The sequence below is a fragment of the Halichoerus grypus genome, chromosome 2 (assembly GCF_964656455.1).
Source record: "Halichoerus grypus chromosome 2, mHalGry1.hap1.1, whole genome shotgun sequence".
In the NCBI taxonomy this organism is placed as follows: Eukaryota; Metazoa; Chordata; class Mammalia; order Carnivora; family Phocidae; genus Halichoerus; species Halichoerus grypus.
Window position 1 is genome coordinate 47763430 of NC_135713.1, and position 24659 is coordinate 47788088.

At 44.6% G+C, this 24659-nt stretch overlaps 1 protein-coding gene and 1 long non-coding RNA gene across 3 annotated transcripts in view; both read right to left on the reverse strand.

Moving 5' to 3' along the window:
- Positions 1-24659, reverse strand: part of ADAM19 (ADAM metallopeptidase domain 19) — an 80358-nt gene that overhangs the window by 47978 nt on the left and 7721 nt on the right. For both annotated transcript variants that reach the window (XM_036096237.2, XM_036096236.2), the window contains exon 4: positions 1525-1603. In XM_036096237.2, coding sequence (XP_035952130.1) covers positions 1525-1603 — 79 coding nt within the window. The remainder of the gene's footprint in view (positions 1-1524; positions 1604-24659) is intronic.
- On the reverse strand, positions 14457-22821 carry LOC144381086 (uncharacterized). Its single transcript, XR_013445599.1, has 2 exons — positions 22115-22821; positions 14457-21388 (listed from the first exon to the last, which is right to left on the reverse strand). It is a non-coding gene; the product is annotated as an uncharacterized LOC144381086 (long non-coding RNA).

Consider the following 24659-nt stretch of genomic DNA (forward strand, 5'->3'; position numbering starts at 1 on the left):
TGATGAATGAACCTGAGCTTTTACTGCCAGAGAGTGGCTGTCACTGTCTTTTGGCCATCTGCACTCTAGCAGGGATATTTTAAAGATGGGCCATGGAGGAATCTCCAATCCCACGCAAAGCTGCCAGAGGAGCACTGAGGCAGAGGGACCTATCCTGTGGCCCCGTACACCACACTGCCCCATCTGCATGCCACCAACATCCATGATGTCCTGCCCCAACGGCAGAAGACTACTGCTGCTTCTGCTGGAGTCCATCTTCCCCCCCTCACCCCATCCATCCGCGCAGTCTGAGAAGGATCACTCTCATCCAGATTTTCTCGTCTTGGGCACTGCTGACATTTGGGGCCAGATAATTCCCCATTGTGGAGGGGCTGCCTTATGCACTGTAGGACAATTAGCAGCGTCCCTCTCTTCTACCCACTAGATGCCAGTAGCATCCACCTCCCAGTTGTGACAGTCAAAACTGTCTCCAGACACTGTCAAGTGTCCCCTCCTTTGCTGGCTGAAATGGTCAAACAAATAGAATATTTTAGGGTAACTGCAGCTGATTAAAATTGATGTATCATGAAACATATTTTCTTTGCATTATAGTAGTTACCCACACGTGAACAAAAGTTTAAGTAGAAGAAATGACTTAAGCAAAATCACTCCTAGCTGAGGACCAATGTTCTGGTCCCACCAAAGCTAACAGGTCCCCCAGTAGGAAAAGTCCGCAAACCATGAAATGGGTACAATTCACTACCTTAAATGCCCACCAGTGGGGGGGTGTGGTGAAGCATACTAAAATGCATCCATCTGACAAACCATTTGAAAGACCATTTTTGGTTTTTTTTTAAGATTTTATTTATTTGAGAGAGAGAGTGTGTTCGCAAGCAGGAGGAGGGGCAGGGACAAGCAGACTCCAAGCTGAGTGCAGAGCCAGATGCAGGGCTTGATCTCACGACCCTGAGATCACGACCTGAGCTGAAATCAAGAGTTGGATGCTTAACCAGCTGAGCCACCCAGGGGCCCCTGAAAGACCATTTTTTAAATGACAAGTCTTTGTGCCAATATCCAAAATCAAAAACACCTTTGAGGGAAAAAATATCCAATATGAAGACAGCTGCAAAACAAGAAAATCTGTATAACCATTAAAAAGGCAGACTACAAAACCTTATACATCTATATGGAAAAGGATCAATTAAACATCTTAATTAAGCGAAATGGCAGGATTACCAGTAATTCATTTCTTTCACTTAAACTTTTAATAATACGTGGGTGATTAATATTCAACAAAGAAAATGTATGCTTCGTAATGACTTATGCCAATTTTAATCAGCTGCAATCACCTAAAATATTGTTTGTCTGACCATTTTAGCCAGCAGAGGAGAGGGTACCCTTATGAAACAACAAATTCATGCCCTTGGTCTTGGGTCAGGGCAAACAATCCCTTCAGAGGGGGGCTATCTCCACCATATATCTCCTCACTCCCCAGAGGTGGGACCAGGATAGGCCAACTGTAGATCTCTGTTGACCTGAACTTACCTCAGATTTCAGCGTGGTGGTTTGAGGGTTGCCACTTGGAGTATAATGGGTTTCCGTGTAGGCTGGAGCAAAAAGCTGCCTGCAAAGAATAAACAGGCATTTGTCTCTTTAGGTGATGGCTTCCACCCTCCTGGAAACAGTAGCCAGTCATTCTAAATGACCCAGGAAGAACCACCCAACCATCTCCACGCAGAAGAAAATAAGCCGCCATAAGGGCCTAAGGAACAAAAAGAAAACTGGGAGGAAGTTGATTAATTCTGTATTCAGTGGGTTCATCACTTTGGACACAACCAGGTGAAGTAGACAAAACTAAAGCAGTGGTTGCAACTTTTTCTGGGTCCTAGGAATATACACATGCAAACACATACTCAGAATTTCCCAAGGTCTATGGACTCTATTTCATACCTCCATTGATAATGTTAGCACTGCATCCACCAACTTTCAGTATCAGCATGCCAGTTTTTCTTTAAGGGAAACCCTCTTTCCTGTTGCACGTTTTGGTGAGATTGTCAATCAAGGTGTCCCACCTGGCCCTGGCCAAGGGTGGCCCATGATCCAAGCTAAGCCAATGGAGTGATGTTGCAAAAACGGAACAGATGGGAGCAATTCATCTCTTCCTTTGTTCTTGCTGCGTGGATTCCTGGCATGGCCTTTGCCTTCCTTTTCTGAGACCTAGTGGTTCAGATTTCCTGAGACCTGGTAGTTCTATGTGTTACCCTTATAATAAATTCTTTTTTTCTTTTCTTTTCTAAAATTGGACATTGGTTTCTCTCTTGCCACAGACCCCTTGAGGCTGAGGCTAAGAATCCCTCACCAAAGGCAAGGCAACACCAAACAAGGTTCCTAGAATTTCTCTAAAAGTTAAAAGAAAAATAAAAGAGCCAAATGGATGTTTCAACTAGCTCAACCACATTAAAAGCAAAATGCATCTATAGAAAGTTGAAGTCCTGGGGCAAAAAGATGTCTAAGGTCCCTAAGAGAAGAGAAATTGGGAATCTAACAAAAAAAAGAATTAAGTGGAAATGCATGAAAAGGGCTTAACACCAGGCCTGGCATCACAGAGTGAACTCAGTAAAGGTCAGCAATCATCATCATTGCTTTCCTCAGGGATTATGATGGAAGAATCCAGAAAAACAGATGGAATCTACCTATTTTCCCCTAACTCTCCCCAGCCATTAATGCTCCAGTTGATCACTTGAGAGAGGTGAAAAAGCAATTAGCTCATCCCTGCAGCCCCATTTCCTGGGTCTGCTTTCACAGACAACATTATGGACAGCTAGTCATGGGTTCAGAGTTCAATGGTCTATCCCAGTGCCAGTGGGAGATCTGAATTTTCCCACAGGAAATGCACTCCTGGCAAATACATTCTTAACCTCTTTTTGAGTCTTGGGGTGGGGGGAATCATTCATTCAGTGACATTAAGATGCTCCAAAGAGAACATTCCAGATTGAACCTCAGAGGTGTCCACATTCTTGTCAGTCCCTGGCCATGTCTTCAAAAGGGTAAGCATCTTCCTGTAGCTTCTTATTCTAAGGATCTCATCATAGGACTCTCAGAGCCTCAGGGTTAAAAGGGACTTTTGTAATCAATTAGCCAAACTCACTAGACTGTGGGCTCCCTAAGAACAAGGGCACAGGTGCTCTGTTCAAGACTTCTCCTTTCCTCCCAGCACCTCCCAGGCAGGCAATACATGTTTATTCTGTGAATAAGTGGATGGGTGAATGGGTGAACCTTCTACCTTGTGTAGGAATCTGCCAGATGGCCATTCAGTATAGGACATCTCCAGTGACACAGAGCTCATGAGACCACCCACTCCATTTCGGAACACATTTAGTGGTTAGAAAAAGTTCTTACATTGAACCTCTCTGTAACTGGCACCCACTGGCCTCATGTCTTTTGAATCCACATGGAACAATCTGCTTCCTTTTCTACCTAACTGCCATTTCAGGAGCAGCAGCAGCACCTAGGAATTAGTTAAAGATGAGATCGTTGGGCCCCACCCAGAAGTACTGGGGCAGACAGAAACTCCACCATCCATTGTAATGACTCTCTAAGTGATTTTAATGCAGCACCACCCTAAACCACAAGTTAGTGAGTTACTTAAGACAGGCAGCACACCTCAGAGATATCAAGGTGTCTCACTCCCCATCACCTTCCTGCCTCTACCACATCCTGGATCATTCTCAACTTGAAAAACCCAGAAAAGTTACATCAAAACAGTGCACACATATTTATGTGTTAACCCATTTAACACACCTATGTACAACACACCTCTGAGGTAGGTCCTAATCCTTTCCCCATTGTGTAACTGAGGACAATGGGAACTCAGACATTTAACTTGTCCAAGTTCTCCTGGCACAATGTCAGGGCCAGGTTTCAGACCCCAGTCTGTTGGCCCTGACCATATTTCTTAAGCACTCTGCTGTTCTGTTTTCTTAAAAAATGGAAGCTTCACTTCCAGGAACCAGTAGTCCAAACCACAATTTGTTGGTAATGATAGTAGCCTTGAGGACATACAGGATGTCTCAAAAATGTCATGAGCTATTAGATGTGCATATATGCAGAGAAAAATATGGGTAAGCAAAGCACGTGGCAGGAGAAAGAGGATGAATACATAAGAACTTCAGGGTGAGTTTTTTGAAACAACAACCCTTTCCCCAAATGGGGTTGCAGATGTTGGCCAGGAAGGTCCTTCTTTCCAGAAGCAAAAGGAAGGGTCGTGTTTCATCACCACCACCCGTGCAATTTTACCGAGAGACAAAACACCACTTTCAAATCCTCCCCACTGCCCAAGCCAGGCCCAGCCATGCCTATGTGTCCATGTGGTACCCTGGCAGTGCTGTCGGGACTTAGAGAGGGGGCCACTGAGCAGCCCAGCTTGGCCCATCCACCCCTTCTTCAGCCACATCTTGTTCTCATCTTCTCCCTGACAAGGGGCTGGCTCAGCAGATCAGCAGGAAGCCATCTCTCACCACTGGAGTGTATTAGGATTTTCAGGAAACAAGTTGTGAGTGATGTGCCTCCAGGAAGGGAGAAGGACTGTCCAAGATTTCCCACCCCACCCCCTCCTTTTTCTGGCTTTGATGGAAAAGCAGTTTCTATGAAATGCTCCCCCGCCTCCATGCACACACCCTCCAGGCTCACAAGCCCATAAGGCAGACAGAGACGGTATCCCAATGTTAATAGCAGCCAGCATGGAAATGCTCACTTTGGGCAAAACCGAGGTTGCTCAGACCCCAACGTCCTCCAGCAAAACCTGCATCTTCCGAATCCCACCTGGGAAAAGAAGCTGCCCCCAAATACTAGACATAAGGTTGCCCTCCAGGGAAAGACAACATAGTTGCCTCGTGGCGGCCCGGGCCCTGGGTGTAGGTGCAGCCGGACCCCAAAAGCACACTGCAGTCTGAAACAGCCCTGACCCCTCTCCCCTAACGTTCAGCACCTTCGAAACCAGAACAATCCCTTTAAGGACTATTTGCTATAGGACACATTTCAAACGCCTCTCTAAACTTCAATCTCGAAAACTCCCTCTGCGGGGAGAAGCAGCAGGGCTCAAACAAACATCTTCTCTGAGCTCAACCCTCCTTCCTCTGCTTGAGATAAGCACCCGGTGAAGACAAAGTGATAACAATTTCTAAACCACCTTGAAAAACAACCCAAGCAGCCATGCTCAGCACAGGTCAACATTACTTAGCTCATCCCCCAGTGGCTATTTTTACGGACACCTCCTTCCTCCAGAGCTTGCTCCATCTAGGTCTTTCAAGAGTATCCTGGCACTTAAACACTGGTGATGCTGGGGGAGGTACAGCCTTGCTGGCCCCTCTCATTTTTCCTGGAGGATCTTCACCCTGCCCACCCGTGCTGATGATAATGCAAAGCCTCTGTCATTTCTTGCTCATACTCTTAATGCCGTCGTCATGGGACTTAGCCCAGTAACCGCACAACACCCGGAAACACTGTGAAAAAATATAAAATCCCAGGCCCCATCCCAGCCCCACTGAGAATTATATTCTCTAGAGAAGGACTAAGAAATCTGTATTTTTAATAGTTTTTCCAGGTGATACATTTTCAGGCCCTGAGAATTCTCCTACTCCACTGGATCAATGTTAACATTTTAAATTCTTTTTCTCACTTCCAGGCTCTTAATCACCCTTCCAAACCTGAAGATGATACCAGCACAGCACAGAGGGAAAGTCTAGGCTGAGAAAGCTTTGGTTTGAGTACCAGCTGCACTACTCTCTAGATGACTGTCCTTTGAAACCCTAGAAATGAGGCAAAAGATGACCATGGTTGCTTTCAATTTCATGGAGCTGGTAGGCTTGAGAGATCAGGCTAAGGGTCTTTGGACTCTGGGGGGGCGGGGGGAGGTGTAGCTTTGAGAGACTACAATGAATTAAGGCAGCTCTCCGTACAGCCCTGTAAAAGAGATGTTAACTTGTAAAACGCTAATGAGGTACGAGAGATGCAAATGATTTCTACCCAGTAGAAAAGATAACTCCAAAGGTTATGGTTTCATTTCCCCTAAAATGATATTAACCAGTTTTATATCGAACTTAGTGATCTTATCTCAACATTCATTTTTTCATTATTTAAAAAATACATGCATATGTTTTCCTTAGCCAACTTTTAAACCAGTTTTATCATCTTTCTGGCTCCATGAAATGAGATAAATCAAATTTTGACAAGTGCTCACTAGTATTTTAACTGCCAGTAACTATTTCTTTTCACTTGGGCCACCTAAACCACCTCCGTGTCCTTGACCAAAAATAGCAGAGTAATGATTACTATCTCACAGCATCATTTAAAAAAGGATCAAATGAGAAAATGACATTCGAACACTAGCTCTGACACTTTCAGTTCTGGGGAGCTTGGGCAAGTCAGTTAACGTCTCTGTGCCTGTTTTCTCATCTATAAAATGGGAAGAATTTTAGAATCTACTACACAGGGTTGCTGTCAAAAGCCCATGAAATTTTGTCAAGTAAAATCAACAAATATGAAAGAACTCTTTGTAAAGTATAAAGTATTTGTGCTCTACAAATCATTGTTATCATTTTCTGCCGGAATAGCTAGGTGCACATGTGGTAAAATCTTGATAATTGGTAAATCCAGAAAATGGGTATCTGAGGGTTCATAATACTAGTCTCTCTCTTTATGGGTCTTAATTTTTTCTTTTTTTTAAGTAGGCTCCACATCAACACAGGGCTTGAACTCATGATCCTGAGATCAAGTCCTGAACTGAGATCAAGAGTCAGATGCTCAACCAACTGAGCCACCAAGGTGCCCCTGGGTATTAATATTTTTTAACTAGCTAGGGGACATTATGCCAATCACAAGCTATTTGACTTTAGTCCCCCTTTCTATCAAGTGAAAATAGTCCAGGACAGGGAGGCACTGGAAGGGTTTTTGAAAAGCCGGGAGTGCTGTTCTAATGTAGTGGCCGATGTTTGCCCATATTTGGGACAAAATAACAAATTCAGTAAGTATTGTTTTGTTTTCTTTTGTTTTCGAAGAAGGAGAAAGTAAAGGGGAGAAGGGACAGCTGTTTCAGAACCAAGATTTCCAAACCACTGCTCATTCCACCTTTGACTCCAGAGGAATGGAAAGAAACCAACATGCCAAAGGCATGGCCCTAAAGCCAAATAAGGATTGACGAGTTCAGGGGCCCACAGACAGAGGCATTCCCTTTTGAGGGAACAGAAAGGCCAAGGAAAGAGGAACTTTAAGCGTCGGTCCTAATCTAAAGAGTGGGGATCTCCTCCTATCCCAAGGACTTCCTTGAACAAGTCTCATTCCTACCTGAGGACCAGCCCCAGAAGCAACACTTTGAGGCAAGATGGTATCACCCATAATCCTGGCAAAAGGCCGAAGCTACATGGCATGTCTTCTTTAACCTTTTATTAAGGAAGTTTCCAAATAATGCCTTAAATCAACACTCCTTTTCACCAACTGCTTCCCATTACATCTTCTCCCAGTCCGCACAAGACCTGGCATCCTTCCGACCAGCTCCTGGTCCTATGTTTTGCTTTTATATACCAGAGGATGTTTAGACGAGTACTGTTTACTCCTTTGGCCAGCAGGGTCTTTATTTAATCCTCTTCATGCCTCCCTCCTGGCTAACTCCACAAAAATGAGTAACCTCTCTGTGCAAACAGGGCTGATTTCTTGGGATCAGGGAGCTTAACTGTCAGGAACCTGAGGTAAGGGACCTCAAAATGGCTCACCCAAGAGTTTACAGATTTGTTCTGCAGTGTCCTGAAAAGCCCATTATGAGTATTTATTGGACAGTTAAAAGAAGAAAAAGAAGGAGGAGGAGGAGGAGGAGAAGAACAACAACAACAACCACCGCCATTAAAGGAAATGGGGTACTATCTCTATTTCTTAGAAAAATTTAAAAAATGAAAACATTGATAGCAGCCTCTCTGACAACCAAATTTTTTTAAAGATTTTATTTATTTATTTGCCAGAGAGAGAGAGAGAGAGCAAGCACAAGTAGGGGAAGCAGCAGACAGAGGGAGAAGCAGGCTCCCAGGAAGCCTGATGTGGAACTCGATCCCAGGACCCAGGGATCATGACCTGAGCTTAACCCACTGAGCCACCCAGGCATCCCTAACAACCAAATTTTGATAAATAACCATCGTGCCTGTTTAACAGATCAACCTGAAGGAAGGGCCAAATCAAGAGGTAACAGGCATGTTGTAGGGATATACTCTGTGAAGAAGACAAAGAGGGAAGTGAAGAAGAGGAACCTCCAAGATCACCAGGCCTCTGAGAATACGCTAGGAGAGAGGGCAATAGGTGGACCAACCTATGAAAAAAAGCAAACAAACAAAAGCCGGTGGGCGAAGACCACAAACCAACCTGCCCTAAATGTGAGTGCTTGGTCCCTTTTAGAGCCTGATTAAATATCTCAGTAACTTTGATAAATCTTACCCCATGTTTCCTAGCCTCCTAATGCCCAAATCACAGCTCTGGCCCCGTCTAGAAGGTCAGATGTGGGAAAGCCCTCCTTGATCGTAGTGGAGAACTATCATCCCAGCCTCCAGCATCCCTGCCACCTTCTTGGCAGAAGATTGCCCCAATTTGCCTTGAGACCAGTGTTCTCCTCTCACTGAGTACTGCTGCAGGCGCCTGGAGTCAGTAGTGACAAGCCAAGACGATCTTATTTCACTGCATTCCACGTAGGTGACATCTGGTGAAAATGGCTGGAGCAGAGTCACCCCAGCGGTGGCACCTGAAGAGGCTGCCTATGAATTCCTAGACCCTGTCCTTTTTGAGCCCTAGTTCTTCAGCTTTTTTTCCAACATTCTATTTGTTGTCCCATATCGTTTCCATAAAGTATTTTTTTGGGGGGGGCAAAATCAGTATATAAATTGCAGAGTTGACTGCAACAGAAGCATCTTTACATGCCACCCTCTCTTTCCAATACTTCCCCTCAATCCACTTTTATAGAAGAATTTGAAAAAGAGCAAAAGCAACTTACCCAACATCACACAGTTATATTTTGCTTCTAAACCCATCAGTCTAAATAAACAAAAGTAAGCTAAATGTCAGTGGTAGATAATCCAAGAGTTAGGCCGTCCAGACACCCCCAGAAGGCAGAGAGGAAGGATGTTTGTGTAATCTAGGCAATAATTGCTTATTAAGCAGCAGCCTCAGTACAAACTGTGGGGCATATGGCCTCAGGAAGACCAAATTCCTCCTGGCTTGAATTCATCGCGTATTTGCTCTGGGTCATCGGCCAAGCTGCGGTACCTCTTCTGAGCCTCAGGCTCTGCATCTGTAAACCCATTTACTCATTCCACGAATATTGCCTGAGGCCAGTGGTGTGCCAGGCCCTGTGCTAAGATGCTAGGGGATGTGAGTGAAGCAAGCGTGGTTTTTCTGCCCTCCACCCGGCACCTGCATCTCCCGTCATGAAGATCAGAGGAGGCTGAAGGATGGCAGAATATGCCACCCCCAAATATGCGCCACTTTAGCCTAAGGATTATTTTGCACCGAAGGCAACTGAGAAGAAGCAGATACAGAACAAAACAAAACAAAAACAAAAAACAAACAAAACAAACAAAAACAAAACCTCTCTGCCCTCCCCCTATTTGCCTAAAAGTAGGACAAAACTTTCAAAGGCTTCCCTCCTCCCCTCTCTACCAGGAAGGACAAAAGTTAACCACTGGAGACAACTTCAGGCCCTATCCGCCCGGAGAAGGCACCAGAAGAATCTACGCAACTTTTACTGACTAGCGTTTGTCTCGCATTAGTTTCCCATATGTTTACCTCTCCACAGTTTACCATCTTTGGAAGCCTAACTGCTTTCCTCTGTCCTGTCATTTCTCTACAGATGTATTGTTCTTTGGGAAAGACACTACATAAGCCTGAATTCTAACTCTTTGAGTTACTACTAACTTTTCCCTGGGTATCTCTTATGTACACATGCTAATAAACTTCTGTTTGTTTTTCTCTTGTGAATCTGTCTTTTGTTACAGGGTTCCCAGCCAAGAACTTAGAAAGGTAGAGGGAAAATGATGTTTCCTTTCCTACAAGGTCAGCTGTGCAAGCACTTGGCAAACACAAACAGGCCACACAGAAGGTGCGTATGACCATCTGGTCCCTGGAGGCCAAGTCACTGTTAAACAGCCCATCTTCCTTCCTTCCTGGAATTGCTGCAAACCAGTTAGGTAACCAACTTCCAAGTACCCCTAACATGCTGCCGACACAGCTATAGAGGAAGGGTGCTTGTGCATCAGTGTTTATGTGTGTGTGTGTCCATGTGCTTGAGTGTATGTGTGTGCTGAGGACAGAGAGGAAGAGTGGAGTAAAGGAATAGGAACTAAGGGTCCTTACTCAACATTTCTGATTTCCTTTCCCAGCCGTATTCCCACCACCACATAACTGAAAGGCTAGTTCAATCTTTGCACTCTTACCCAAGCCCCAAATTTAGCATCAAGAGGTCAAGAGATAAAGTGCTTCTAGAATACAAGGAGCCTGCTATCTTTCCCAACACTTAGATCACCTCTTTCCCTAGCGTTCCAGTCTCCCTACCAAAGGAATCCCTTTCCATGACTTGCCTTTCCTTTCAGGGGAGGAGGGGGGCTTGGAAAAAGGAACCATGCCTGATATAATGCAGCCATTATACCCCTTGGCCCATCTGGACCTCTCTCCAGGGAGACTGATGCAAGAGGACAAAATGTGGAGGCTGCCAGTTTTCCTCAAATCTGTAACCTCGGGGGAGAAAGAAGGAAAGGGGGCAGTGGGGTACATGGGAGCTATGGAAGGGACTGGAAAAGAGCCATAAGTACAGAAGTCATAAAGACCCCATTTCTCCTTAAAGTGGCTGAGGAAAGCCTGGCCCAGCTCCACCCACTCAATGATATCATTGTTTTCAACAAAAGCGGGTTTGAGAACGCCCAGAGAGGCCCCCAGTGAGGCCTCAGCTGCTAGAACAGGCAGAGGTCTCACCAGTTCCTGGGAGATTAAGTGCTTAGAATTGCAGATAAGGAGGGAAAACTATGTAAAAGCCCAAATTACAGAGATAACCAGGGTAAGGACAGATATTGCTTCTGCCTGGCCTTCTAGGGTCACGGAAAGAGAACAGGACACTACTTTACACATAGTTTTTATGCGTGGATCCCCACCATGATCTTGCAAAGTTGGTGACTGGGGATTATATCTTCATCTAATGAGAAAACTAAAGATCTGAAAAAAGAAGTGGCTTGTCTGAGGTCCCAGCACAAGCTAAGGACAAACCCAGGGACTGGCAGCCCTGTTCTGCTGCCTACTCACGCAGGAAACTCAGATTGGCCCTTGAATCCATCCCCCCCACAGCCCATAGTCAACCCATCTCCCAGTCTCCATGATTCTACCCTGTAAACATCTCTGTAAGGCATCTCCTTCTCTCCATATCAGCTACCTCTTCCCTAAATTCGATCACCATAATTTCTCTCTCAGATTATAATAAAACTTTTGAATGGGTCTTCATTAGGTTAGCCCCCTCCAATCTATCCTATGCTTCAGTTGAAGTAATCCTTCTCAAATGCATTTTGGATGCTATTCTATCTGACCTTCAAAATATTCTTCAGTTCCCCACTGCCCTCAAGATAAACAGCTAAACCATTTAAAGAGCCTTTGAGGCCCTTCAAGGATTCACCCATGTCTACCTGGCCAACCTCTTCTCTCACCATTTCCTCCAGCACCCCCTCCCTCTCTGCTCTAACCACAAAGAACCTCTTTACATCTCTTGTATGTTACTCTTGCCCTTGGGGCTTTGTTTCTGCTACTTGTGCAGCTTGAATATCTTAACTCTTATCACCCTCCTCCCCCCACCCACCTACTTCTTCCTTACTTCACTTCCTCCCAGAAGCTGTCCCTTCTCCCCAGTCCAGGGTAGGTTCCCCTTCCCCAGGGCCCACAGTGCCCTCTACTTCCTCCACTACAGCCCTACCTCATTCTGTAATAGTTTAATTCCCTATCTCCTCCACTAAACTCTAAGCCCCGTGACAACAGAGACTGTGTTTTGCTTGCCACTGCTTTCCTGGGAACACCCACGACCTAGCTTAACACCTGCCACATGGTTGGCAGTATTTGTTAAATGAAGGAAGAGAAGGAAGGAAAGACAAGAAGTTAAGAGTTCCCAATGAGTAGTCCAGAGCTCAAGCCCAGTACAATAGAGACTCTCATCAGAAAAGCCAATGATTTGGGGTGCCTGGTTGGCTCAGTCGGTAGAGCATGTGATTCTTGATCTCAGGATCATGAGTTCAAGCTCCATGTTGAGTATAGAGCCTACTTTAAAAAATAAATAAATAAAGAGCCAGGGATTCTCTGACCCAATGTCTGCCCCCAGCTGAGCTTGAGCAAGACCTACAACTTGCCCCAGGGTGCCTGCCCAAGAGCCTATTTATTTAGTATTCAAGGTATCAGCTAAAGGTCTGTGTATGGCACTAAGTTCTACACAGAGAAAGAGTAAGCTCATTCTCTTAAAATCAAAATATTTCCTGGGTGAAGTGTAAATGTAGTTTCATTCTCAGGACAGAACCAGTCCAGAAGCTCCAGTATTGACCTCCTCCTCCCTTAGATTTTTCTTGGGATCATCATGTTCCATTGCCCAAGCACAAAGTTTGGGGAGTGGAAATATCCTCCAACTTCTAGGGAGTCTAGGTGAAGAGCCTAGACGCATCCTGGAAGCTAGGGAGAAAACAGAGGTCTTGAAGGTGGGATTTCCACACTTCTCCCAAGTCCAAAAGTATATCCATATATCCATCTGCATCCCACCTACCAAGCTACCAAAACCTCTCAAGAGGCTTTCCCCCAACCCTAAGTTGTGAAAAAGCCACTTCTGTCTTATGCTCAGCCCCCTGCAGTCCATGGCTCCATGGCTCCATCCACTAGGTATACCTGTATCTACCGGACTCAACCTGAATTTCCTTCAGTGGGGAGGCCTGGGGGAAGAGCTTCTTCCCATCCCATGTGTAAAAAAATACAGCCTAGCTTTAGAGTACACCTCAAGCATCTTTCCTAGAAGTACCCCACCTACCTCCCTGATCACATGGTTTTACCTGAGGGAAGAGAGCCCAACTCAAGTAAAAAATAAGAGACTAAAAGACTGAGCTTCAAGGCACTGAAATCTTTGGGTAGCAAGCTGTAGAAGGAAAATAAAGCCCTTCCCTATTCCCTACATAACACCCTTGTGAATGAAAATGATTTGGCTAGTTGGAATACTGAACTCCTAAGAAATTATTAGCAGTACAGCACGGCTCCCCTTGATCCAGACCAAATATGTATATATTAATTTCTCAGTGTGAATTCCTTTCTCATTCTTCCTTTCACCTCTCCTCCCTCCCTCATCCAAAGCTTCTCCTCCTTTGGATGAACCTAGAAGGTAAAATGCTAAGTGAAATAAGTCAAACAGAGAAAGACAAATATCATGTGACTTCATTTAATGTGGAATGTAAAAGCCAAAACAAATGAAAAACAGAAACAGACTCGTCGATACAGGAAACAAACTGTTGGTTATTGGGGGGTGGGGGGGGCTTGAAATAGGTGAAGAGGATTAAGAGGTACAAACTTCCAGTTATAAAATAAACAAGTCATGGGGATGTCATGCACAGCATAGGGAATATAGTCAATGATACTGTAATAACTTTGCATGGTGACAGATGGTAACTAAACTTATCATGGGGATCATTTCATAATGTATAAAAATATCAAATCATATGCCCCTGAAACTAATAGGATACTGTAGTCAATTATACTTCAATAAAAAAGACAAAAAACAGCCTCCCCTCCTTGCTCCTGCAAGACAGATCTCCAAGTAACTGTCCTTAGGGAAGCTTTCTCTATCCCCAGTCAGAAATTTATTTTTATTTCCCACCTGCCTCCTCAGCCTTGTACTTTCAACTCTATTATTAAATTTGTAATCTGCCTTGAATTGTGCTGCTTGTATGTTTTCTCTCCCGCAGAGAGCAAACTGCCAGAGGGCAAGGATGGTGTGTTTCCATCTATCTACTCCCTACAGCACATAGTGTAGGAGTTTACACGTATGTGCTCAAGCAACATTTGCTGAAATCAACCTTGTGGAATGGGAGCCAAGTTAGCTGGCTTAGAAGGCAGGAGATCCATCAACTAATGAATGAATAAACAAAATGTGGTATATCTATACAATGGAATGATATATAACAACAAGGAATGAAGTACTTATAAATGCTATTCAACATGGATACAACTCACAAACATTACCTTAAGTGAAAAAGACCAGACACACACACCCACACACACACACAAACATACTGCATAATCTTTTTTATATGAAATATCCAAAATTGCCAAATCGAGACAGAAAGTAGATTAGTGGTTGCCTATTGCTGATGGGGGTGCGGGAGAATGAGGAGTGCCTGCTCATATTAGTTTGTAAGGACTGCCTTCACAAAGTACCACAAACTGAATGGTTTAAAAAACAGATTTATTTTCTCACAGTTCTGGAGGCTAGAAGTCTAAGATCAAGGGGTTGGCGAGCCATGCTTCCTATGAAAGCACCAGGGAAGGATCTGCTCCAGGCCTCTCTCCCAGCTTCTGAGAGTCCTTGGCTTGTGGCAGCATGACCTCAGTCTTCACACAGCGTTCTCCCTGTGCACATCTGTGGCCAAATTTCCCCTTTTTATAAGGACACCAGTCATGCTGGATTAGGTGCCCACCTTACTCCATTATGATTTCTCTTAACTGATTAAATCTACAAGGATTCTATTTTCAAATAAGGTCATTCTGAGGTCCTCAGGGTTAGGGCTTCAACATATGAGTTTGGGGGACACATTCAACCCATAAAACTGTTAATAGCTTCTTTTTTAGAGTCATGAAATGTTCAAAAACTAGAGCATGTGGGGTTACATAACTCTATAAAACATTCAATTGTATACTTTAAGTGGATAATCTATATGGTATATGCGTTATAGATCAATAAAGCTGTTTTTAAAAATGGCAGGAGAGTTGTGCTTAAAGAGTGTGCCCAAGCTCAAAAATCAACCCATTGGTGAGACTATGTGAAAACAAGTTCTCTCCACAAGGACTATAGGATGTAACTTAGAGAGAAGCCAAAGTAAATGTGCCTTTATCCATGTGTTCCATGTAAAGTCCCCTGATCCAGTGATTGAAACCTAGAAGGTGATCCTCTAGAAGTACCTTCCAAAGAATACAAGGGTGTTCACTTCAACACTGTTTGTTAAAAATGAAAAAAAAAAAAAAGAAGAAGAAGAAATGAAGCAGCTTTGAATGCCCATCAATATGGGGTAATTACATTAATTGTGACATCTTTATTATTACTGAATCTGGATGATGGGTATATGGAGATTCATTATTTTATTCTACTTCTGTGTGCATTTGATGATTTTTCATTATAAGAAATTTTCAAAGTTAATTACGGCATACACATACAAGGTAATATCATACAGCCATTAAAAATTGTCACATAAAAAATCATCTGATAAATTTACATGGAAATGTGTCTATATATGCTCTCACATTCTGCTGTCTAACTGCAAAATGGTACAGCTTTCGGGGGTAGAAGCTGTGGAGTGAGAGGTACAACTGATGAAAATTTAAACCATTTTAAACATATATGCTAAATGACCTTGCAACTCAATCTGTAGGTATCAATCCTACAGAGATGTTTGCAAATGTTCTTAAAGACAATATGTCAGCTGATTACTGCAGCATTATTTGTCATAGCAAGAAATTGGAAACCTAACTGTCCATTAATAGGGAAATTAATAAATTCTGATCCATCCATTTAGTGGAATCCTATGGCACCATTAAAAAGAATGAGACAGACCTATAGGTATGCTAATATGGAAAGATAGTGAAGATAAATAATAAAAAAGCCAATTACAGAATAGCATATAAAGCATAATCTTGTTTATTTTGAAACTCTATTACTTGTGTAATTTTTTTTCTAGAATTTTATTATCAAACTTTTCACACACTCCAAGAATTTCTTGTCTAAAATTTTTTACATGATTTGATGATTGTCCGTGCTCTATTTCCAAGTGAAAAAAATGCACATAAAACTGAGGATATAGTATAACCCCCTTTGAGTAAGCTTACACGGAAATTTACAAAGGGTTAAAAAAAAAACTTACATCAAATAGTAAGTTCGGGGTAAATGCTCCCACACTGGATGCCGGCGATCGATCCGCGATCGTTGTTATCTTAAGGTAAACAACCTGATGGCAAAGGGATCCTCAAACTCAAGAAATCAACTCTTGACTTCCTGACTTCCTCCAAGGGCACGGCTTCCCTTTGCTCGGACAAGGGTCCATCTAAGGCCAGCTGACAGCTTCCTCCCATTCATTCTACCCCATGCTCCTGCTGAAGGGCCGTCAGGAGAAATAAGCTTGAGACAAAAGAAAACCAGGGACATCCTTCCTGGCTACACAGGCAGCCCCGGCTGCAGGTCCCTGGAAGGAGAGAGAGCCGGAACCGGCAAACACATCCTGACCTCCTTATCGGACAGTTCAGGGCTTTGCCAAGGGAGCGGTTGGGCACCGACTCCCAGGCACAGAGAAGACGTACAGTTTGGCTGGCTGGAGAGCCCTGCGAAGCTGTATTCATGAGATACAGTGAGGTCAAACTGGCCGTAGCTGGAGAGCAGGAGTGACTTTCCTCTCACGGGCCGTGGGCTTTAAGGTCAACCCTCCCAAATTATATTTGGAAACCAACTCAGGGAAATTCTCTATTACTTCATTCCTTTTTTTTTTTTTTTTAAGATTTTTTTTTTTTAATTTATTTATTTGACAGATAGAGACACAGCAAGAGAGGGAACACAAGCAGGGGGAGCCGGAAAGGGAGAAGCAGGCTTCCCGCCAAGCAGGGAGCCCGATGCGGGGCTCGATCCCAGGACCCCAGGATCATGACCTGAGCCGAAGGCAGACGCTTAACGACTGAGCCCCCCAGGTGCCCCTCTCTTACTTCATTCTTAACTGTTTTTCCGACCCTGCAAAATACAAATAATAGCGACTCTTTATTGCAATTTCGTAGTGCACCAGGCACTGTGTACGTCCTTTGGGAGCATGACGTTATTGAATCCACACAGCATCCAGCGAGGTGGCCACTATTATTAGCCCCACCGAGTGGATGAGGAAACAGATTCACAAAGATGAAGTGACTTGCCAAAGCTTACATCGCCAGTGGGGGCAAGGAGCCAGGCTCTGAAGCCATACGCACCTGGACGACACTACTACCATACACTTTAGTCCAGATCCTAATCAGGGCCTAGGACGGTTAGAAGGAAAGGGACGAGGGAGGGTAGGACGGGGAAGTAATACCAGTTCTAACAAGACAGAGCATACTAAGCAAGGACAAGGCTCTGAGAAGCACATCTAGCCACAGCTAAGAGCCTGGGCTTCAGAGTCAAACAGATCTAGCTTCACATCCTGGCTCTGCCCTTCCCTCCCAGAGGCCCTGGAGCAAGTCACCCTGCTCCATTCCTCAGGGTCCCCATCTGCCAAATAAGGCCAATACAAGTCCCTCCACCTCAGAGCTGTTGTGAGAATTCACTTAGATGAACCACCTAGAGACCTCAGAACAGTGCCTGCTCTGTAGGCATCTTCTACATGGTAACAGCTACAATTACCATGATTATTGACATCATTATTAATATGTGACCATCATTCCTCAGCCAGAAGTTACCTGAAGGCAGACTGAGCATCTGAGAATATGACCGGAACTTAGGAAATGCTGATAAGTGATAACCACACACACACTATTTCTCAATATGTTTTTCTCTGTCACTTCATACTTGAAGACAGTCACAGGGGCCACATGCAATGCTATGCATTACCAAGACATTTCAGAAAACATTTGTTCTTGCTTTTGCATTAGTAGAAGTTAGTGTGTATTGAAACCCGCTTGGTTATGTGCTGGGCATTGTACTGAGCACATCCTAATACATTACCGCTAAACCTCAGGAGATGTATTTGTTTCCTGTGGTTGCTGTCTATTAACATAAGCTTAGTGGCTTTAAACAACAGGAAATTAGTCCCTCCTGGTTCTGGAGGCCAGAAGAATGACAATAGTCCTACCAAGCCAAAATCACTGCGTCAGCAGGACTGCACTCCCTTTGGGAGATGCCATCCCTTGCCTCGTCGCGCTCCCAGTGGCTACCTGAATTCCGTGGCTTGTGGCCACATCATTCCAGTCTCTGCCTCTATGGTCACACTGCCTCCTCCTGTCTATGATCAAGTCTCCCCCTGCCTCCCTTTTATAAATATAATTGTGATTTCACTGAAGACCCACCTAGATAATTCAGGATAATCTCCCCTTCTCAAGATCCTTAACTTAATCACACTTACAAAGACTCTTTTTTGCCATATAAAGTAACATATTCTCCTGTCCCAGTCATTAGAACGTGAATATCTTGGGGAGGGGCCCCTTTTTCAACCTAGCCTACCCTGAAATGAAGGTATTAATATCTACTCTCTATGCATGTGGTAGAAGATAGTAAGAGACAGGTAGATCTGAGTTTGAGTCCTGGCTCTGGCTGACATTGGGTAAATTATTAAACTCCTTACACTTGAGTTTCCTCATTTATAAAATGTGAATAACAGTAATACCTCCCTGGAAGGGTTGCCATGAGGATTATATAGAGCAGTATTGAAGTGCCTCTGCACAGTGACTGGCTCTCAGTACATGCTCACTAAGGAGTGAATATTATTATGAATATAGATGAAGAAATATTCAGAAGGCAGGTGACTTGCCAAAGGCCACCTAACCAGGAAGTGTCAGTGCCTAGAACTAAATCTGGGTCTCTCTGGCACCAAAGCCTGAGCCTGTTCTACTCTATGGGTTATAGTGTTTCAGGTTTAGGTGCTCACGGCCTTCAGAATCAACACATCTAGGTTATTTCAATTCCAGACACTCCCTGATACTCTCTTCTGGCAAATGTACAGCTGCATCCCTTCAGATCAGCACTCTTAATTACTGAAACTGAATTTATGCAATGGACCCTAAGATAGCAATATCATGTCTCCTCCAGTGATTTGGAAATAAATAAAGACCCTGCTTATGTGATAATTTGGCTTGCAAAAAGATCACATTAGATAGGCTGGCAGTCCATTTGGTCTGCAACTCCAGGGGTTCTGGACAACATGGGAAGTGTAGATGAAATCAATCTCAGTCTGCAAAGCTACAGTTGGAAACTACAGGACCACGAGGTGTCTTTGGGGCAAGGTGCCTAGTACAGTGCTTGGAATTTGTATCCGCTTATGCATTCACTGCCTCAGAGTCAACATGGCAGGGTTAACTTCAGTTCCTGATGCTTGAGAAAACATTTGAAGTAAATTTCAGACACTCACAGGCAGCTCTCATCAAATTCTGGTGTCCCCACCCATCCACTCAACCATTTCCTCGGCACCAGGTTCCCTGGGATACACGATCTCCACTGCAGGGAATGGGGAGCCCAGCTGCGTGCCGAGTTTGGAAAAACATTTTGAACGCTTTAGATCTGCCAAATACTTGGTTAAGGAATGATATCCTCTAATTTCTTAAGCCATGTGTATTTTAAGTGAAATGTAATCCATATGTCTGTTGACTCATTTCAATGCGACTCAGTGAAGCATGGTTTACCAAGAGCACTGGGATAGCGTCTAAGCCTTTCTTAAGCTTCTCTTTGATCCAGGAAATTGAATTTTGCCAACAACAAATGAAGCTCCTGACAAGAGAGGGTCAAACAGAGCTGTCCTTTATCCTAGATAAGATGTTAAAGTCTACTCCCAACTCAAGAGGAAACTAGGAAGGTGGAGGCAGCAGAGAGTGCCATGGCCTGGGTGTATTCAGGATTTTGCTCTGGATCAGTTACACATTTCTACCAGGCTTCCTTGGAAGAGAAGTAGAGCACTAGGAGGTGGTAACTAATCCAGCCTGTCTCTTGCTAAAAAACTCCTTTACTGCCTGCTCACTCTCCCCTTCTCCAGTCCTCCTGTATTATACAATTCAAATAGAGTTGAGGGAAAAAGGAGAAAATTAGGGTACTAGATCACTCCATTAGCAGTGAATGACTGTTGATTTTCCAGGTTTTCTCTTGATTTCCAGGACAACAAAAGCAGTCTCCTTCCCAGTGGCATCTCTGAAGGACTAATAAGAAATTAGAGAGATGAGGAGAGATTAACGTCAGAAGTAATGGTGGACGCTACAAACACTGAGCCTCTAAAAGTCCAAATTCTGCCTTGACAGTTACTGTTCTCCATGAAGTCTGGAGGTAGACATACACACAAAAGAAAACAAATGTCCACTCTTATTAGCTAGACTCGTGCAAACAGGATCTCCCTTTAGCTAGCTGGCTGGAGCACAACGAATGGAGTGAGACCAAAAGATATTTCTCTCTTTCCCAAGCCAAAATCTGAATCTTAATCATCCTTTGTACTCAAGGGAAGGACAGTATACCAAGGAAATTAAGAGTTCCAGAATGTGCTCAAGAGACCAGCAGAGAGAAGTGCATGGCCAAAGGTCCTCTGGGCAGAGTGCCCACTAGTTGAGCTGCTCGTGTGCTTTTGAAGGTGACCTTGTAACCTAGTGATCCTGCCCTCGAGTAATGCAGCCCAATGAGCATCCTGCAAGCTGATTTAACAGTTCATTGGGCCCTCCCTGGGAAAAAGTACAGAAGGGAGAAGGGAGTGAGCCAGAGCCTACACTTCCTGGAGGTGTTCATCTCCCTAGATGCTTACAGCTAAGGAAGATTCCATTTGATTTCAGCAAACAAATTTTTGTCTAGTAGAGCTTCTGGGTTGATGAGGCAGTCCTCAGGGCATGGGGGAAATTATATGCAGAAAGAATATTATGGATTTATGCCTCAAATCTGTGGCTTGTGGAAATAGCAGCCTATAATTTCTTCCCTGTCATTTCCCTTCTCGTGTTTGTGTTGCCTAAGTGGTGAGTCCTGAGCTAGCAGTTTGTCCTCAACTTCAAGGTCCGTGGTTTTGGGGCATTTGCCTTTATCCCAGTGCCCTATTTTCAAGGATGTCTCTATAACTGGAGAGCAAACTCCCTAAGGTCGGAAGTTCTTTTCCATTTTTCTACTTAACACCATGTCCTTTAAATAGGTAGTGCAAAAAAAAGCTCTTAGAGCCCAACGGGGACTAAATCCCCATTTTACAGATGAGAACGTTAAGACCCAGGAGAGCCAGCTGGCTTGTCGATCACTTCTACATCATCTGTCTCTGAGCTCAGTACTCTCTCACGTACCACAATGCCTCAATCACAAGTAAAGCTCTACTAATAACAGCTGTGCACCAACCTTGGCAGATTATATGTATGCATGTGAGTAAATGTAAAGCAACATTATACATACCTTTATTAGAGTAGACTATTACCTTCAGATATACAGTTGAGTCTAAAAAAACAAGTATGGAACAAGATATATAGTATAATCTCATTCTTGTGCCTCCCTCTCCAACAAAAATAGCAGCCGGTACGTGAGTTTCTGTGCAGTTGTGTTTATGAGTATCTGTGCACGCGTTCTCACACACACGGAAAAGGTCCAGGGTATGCCCACCAAACTGCTAACAATGGATTCTCCTTGAGGGTGGGAGACTTTCACTCTTTTACTTACATATTTTGGTATTGCTACATGTTTTACAATGAGCGTGTATTACTTTTGCAGTTAAAAAATCGTGAGCAAGAAATAATAGTAGCTGCCATTTACAGAGTATGGACTAGAAGCCAGGCAGCATGCTGGCTTTCCCCACACCATCTCATTTCATCCTCCCCATGGCTCATGGCATGGGCTATCTTTATATCCCAGATAGGGAAACTGAGACTTAAAGAGAACATACAGCTCCATAAGGGGCAGTCAGGATCTGAACCTAGGACTGTCCGACATGAAAGCCATATTGAGATTAGCCCTACAAGGCCAGTCCTTTTCGCCTGCACTCAATAAAGGGTGTGCGTCTCCCATGGGAATGCCAACCATTTATCCTGAGCTGCTTCACAGCAGGAAAAGGCTGCCGCTTGTCATGTTATTGAATTAAGACAACTTGGGGTGTCTGCTTCCTGAGCTGAAGGCCCGTTTGCTACGTGCCCGCTCTCCCGGCCCATCCCCCTGCTCCTCCATCCTCACCATTCTTGGCAATCTCTCCATGTGTGAATTCCATTAAAGGTCTGCTCACTGCTATTTTGGGCCATGCATTAGCACTCGGGCTTTGACTTGATGGGAGAAGGCCAGACACCTCAGGATGATGAAAAATAAATTAGAAATGTCCTCTCCCTTCCCTTACAAATCCCAGAAGCCCTTGCCCACAGCCCTTGCCCTGAGAGGCCTGAGAATCCAATATATGGGGAAATGTATGGGGGGTGGGGAGCTACGGAGAAAGGGAAACTTCATAACCTATCAGGGGCTTTGAACTTGGCTGTTGCTTCTCCTTGGAATTGTCATCTCTTAGCTGTCCACAAGGCTCACTTCCTCACCTCCTTCAGGTCTTGACTCCAATATCAATTCACCACCAAGGCCTTTCCTGGCCACCGTTCTGGAAAGCCCCTCCCTCCTGACCCCACTTTGGTTCCACCATAGCGCGCATCTTTGGGTATACCACAGTTCACTTGTTCCTTTGTTTACTGTTCCTGCCACTGGAATATAAGCTCCATAAGGGCAGAACTGTTCTACTCACAGCCAGGTTCCCAGTACTGACACTGGGGCTAGCAATGCTACGGATGCATAACAGATGAATAACAATGAATAAATCCATTGAGGAAATTAAGAACCAGAGCTTGAGAAGTCACCTGGCACAGAGCCTAGCTTCCCCTCAAGTACCATGGGATTACAAAAACTTTAACGCAGCAATTTGAAAAAATCAGAAAAGCCTCTCTCCCACCCCCCACCCCCGAGCTGTTCTGAATCCGGACTCACAAGCACCATGAATGAGAAGGCTTGGGGAAATAAACACACTAGAAAGTCGTGTGCAGTTAGAGTTCCGCTTGCTAACACATGTTCAAAAACAAAAAGCCCAATTTAGACGAAAATAGCAGGAAGCCGTCCCCCAGGGATACCTGGTGAGGTCATACAGCTTGGCTCTGCTGCTTCCATTTTTGTCAAGTCTCCTGCCTTCTGCCAGCTCAAGGAGGCCAGGAAGCACATCCAGCCCTCCGCTGCTCACTGGGAAACCAAAGGGCTGCCTGGAGCAGCCGACAATAGAACTACATGAGGGCCCTGCTCTGAAGCTCTCATGTGGGACCATAAAACTCACCACCGTGCTTGATCACTCACCGTGTGCTCTATAAGCACCTTGTGCGCACTGCCTATTCACAACCACCCTATGGAGTTAGCATTACTATCCTCATTTTATAGATGAGGACATTGAACTTACACAAGTTGCAGCAATTTGCCCCAGATTACATAGCTAGGAACTAAACCTCGGTTTCTCCAGACCCAAGCCAAAAACTCAAATGATCCTAGTCTCACGTCTCTCAATTACTTGTTGGGCAACCTTTGGCAAGTGCCTGCCTATCGCTCTCTGATTCAAAGTTTCTACAACCATGCATAAGACCATCGTGCCCAGGGTTTTCTAAGACATCTTCCTCCTCGAACTTCCTATGGCTTCTTGCACAGGTTCCAAAACACAAGGGAAGGATGAGTCCCGGGATCCCATTTACCCATGACATCCCCCCCATCACTTGGACTGCCCAGAGGAAGCTGAAGGGTCAAACGGTCCACTTGAGGCCGAATAGGATGGATTAGGCTCAGGTGGCCTGGAGCTGGAGGGCTGGAGCCACGAGAAATGGAAGCAGGTTCCTGAGAGACCGACAAGAAGAGACCCTCCAAAGGCATTTCCTGCAGGACCAGAGGAAGACAACACAAGGAGAAATCCCAAACAGGCAGAGTCGACACCTTCTGGGGCCATAGTCAGCCAATTCTGTTCCAGGCAAATGGGACAAAAGGAAGCCATTCTTGGGGTGGTTTCACTGTTAGGAGGAAAGTAGCAAAAATGATTGAGATGCCCAACTTCCCAGCTTCCTGGAGGCCACCATAGACTGGAGGCCGAGGAAAGATGTGGATGAAGCCCATTGCTGTACACGCTGCTTAAGGCATGCTTTTGCCACACTTCCAACACTACTCACCCTCCTTTGCAAGTATCCAAAAGCCCAAATTTGGAATAATTTATGTTCTTGCTTTCTACCCGAGCTTAGCAGCCATTCCCATCCTTCTGGATATGGGAAGGTCTCTATCCATCCCTTTCTTGGCAGTGATGCATCTGATTACTCATCTGCTTCCAGGGGACTCCAGAGGCTGCCAAGAGGAGGCAGGCAGTTCTCTGAGCCATGCAGCCTTATCTGCGAGGTCTGTGAGGCAGAACTAGTTAGTGGGAAAATACCAGAGGCCTCAGCATCCCCCAGCCAAGTAAGGAGAACGCTCGGGCAGCCAAGCAGATTGGGAATGGCCGACGAGCAGCCATGCTTATGTCTATTCACCTGCTCAATAAAATGAATCAAGATACAAATGCGCTTAATGGCAAATCAATGTGGAAATATTCCTGAGCCAGGCAGCCACCCGAGATGAATGAGATCAGGAAGATGGAGGAATCAGCCTGATGAAGCCAGGAGACTGCTGACCATGCCCTTACTGGCAGAATCTCAGACTTAGCTAACCCAGAACACATGGAGCAGCCTGC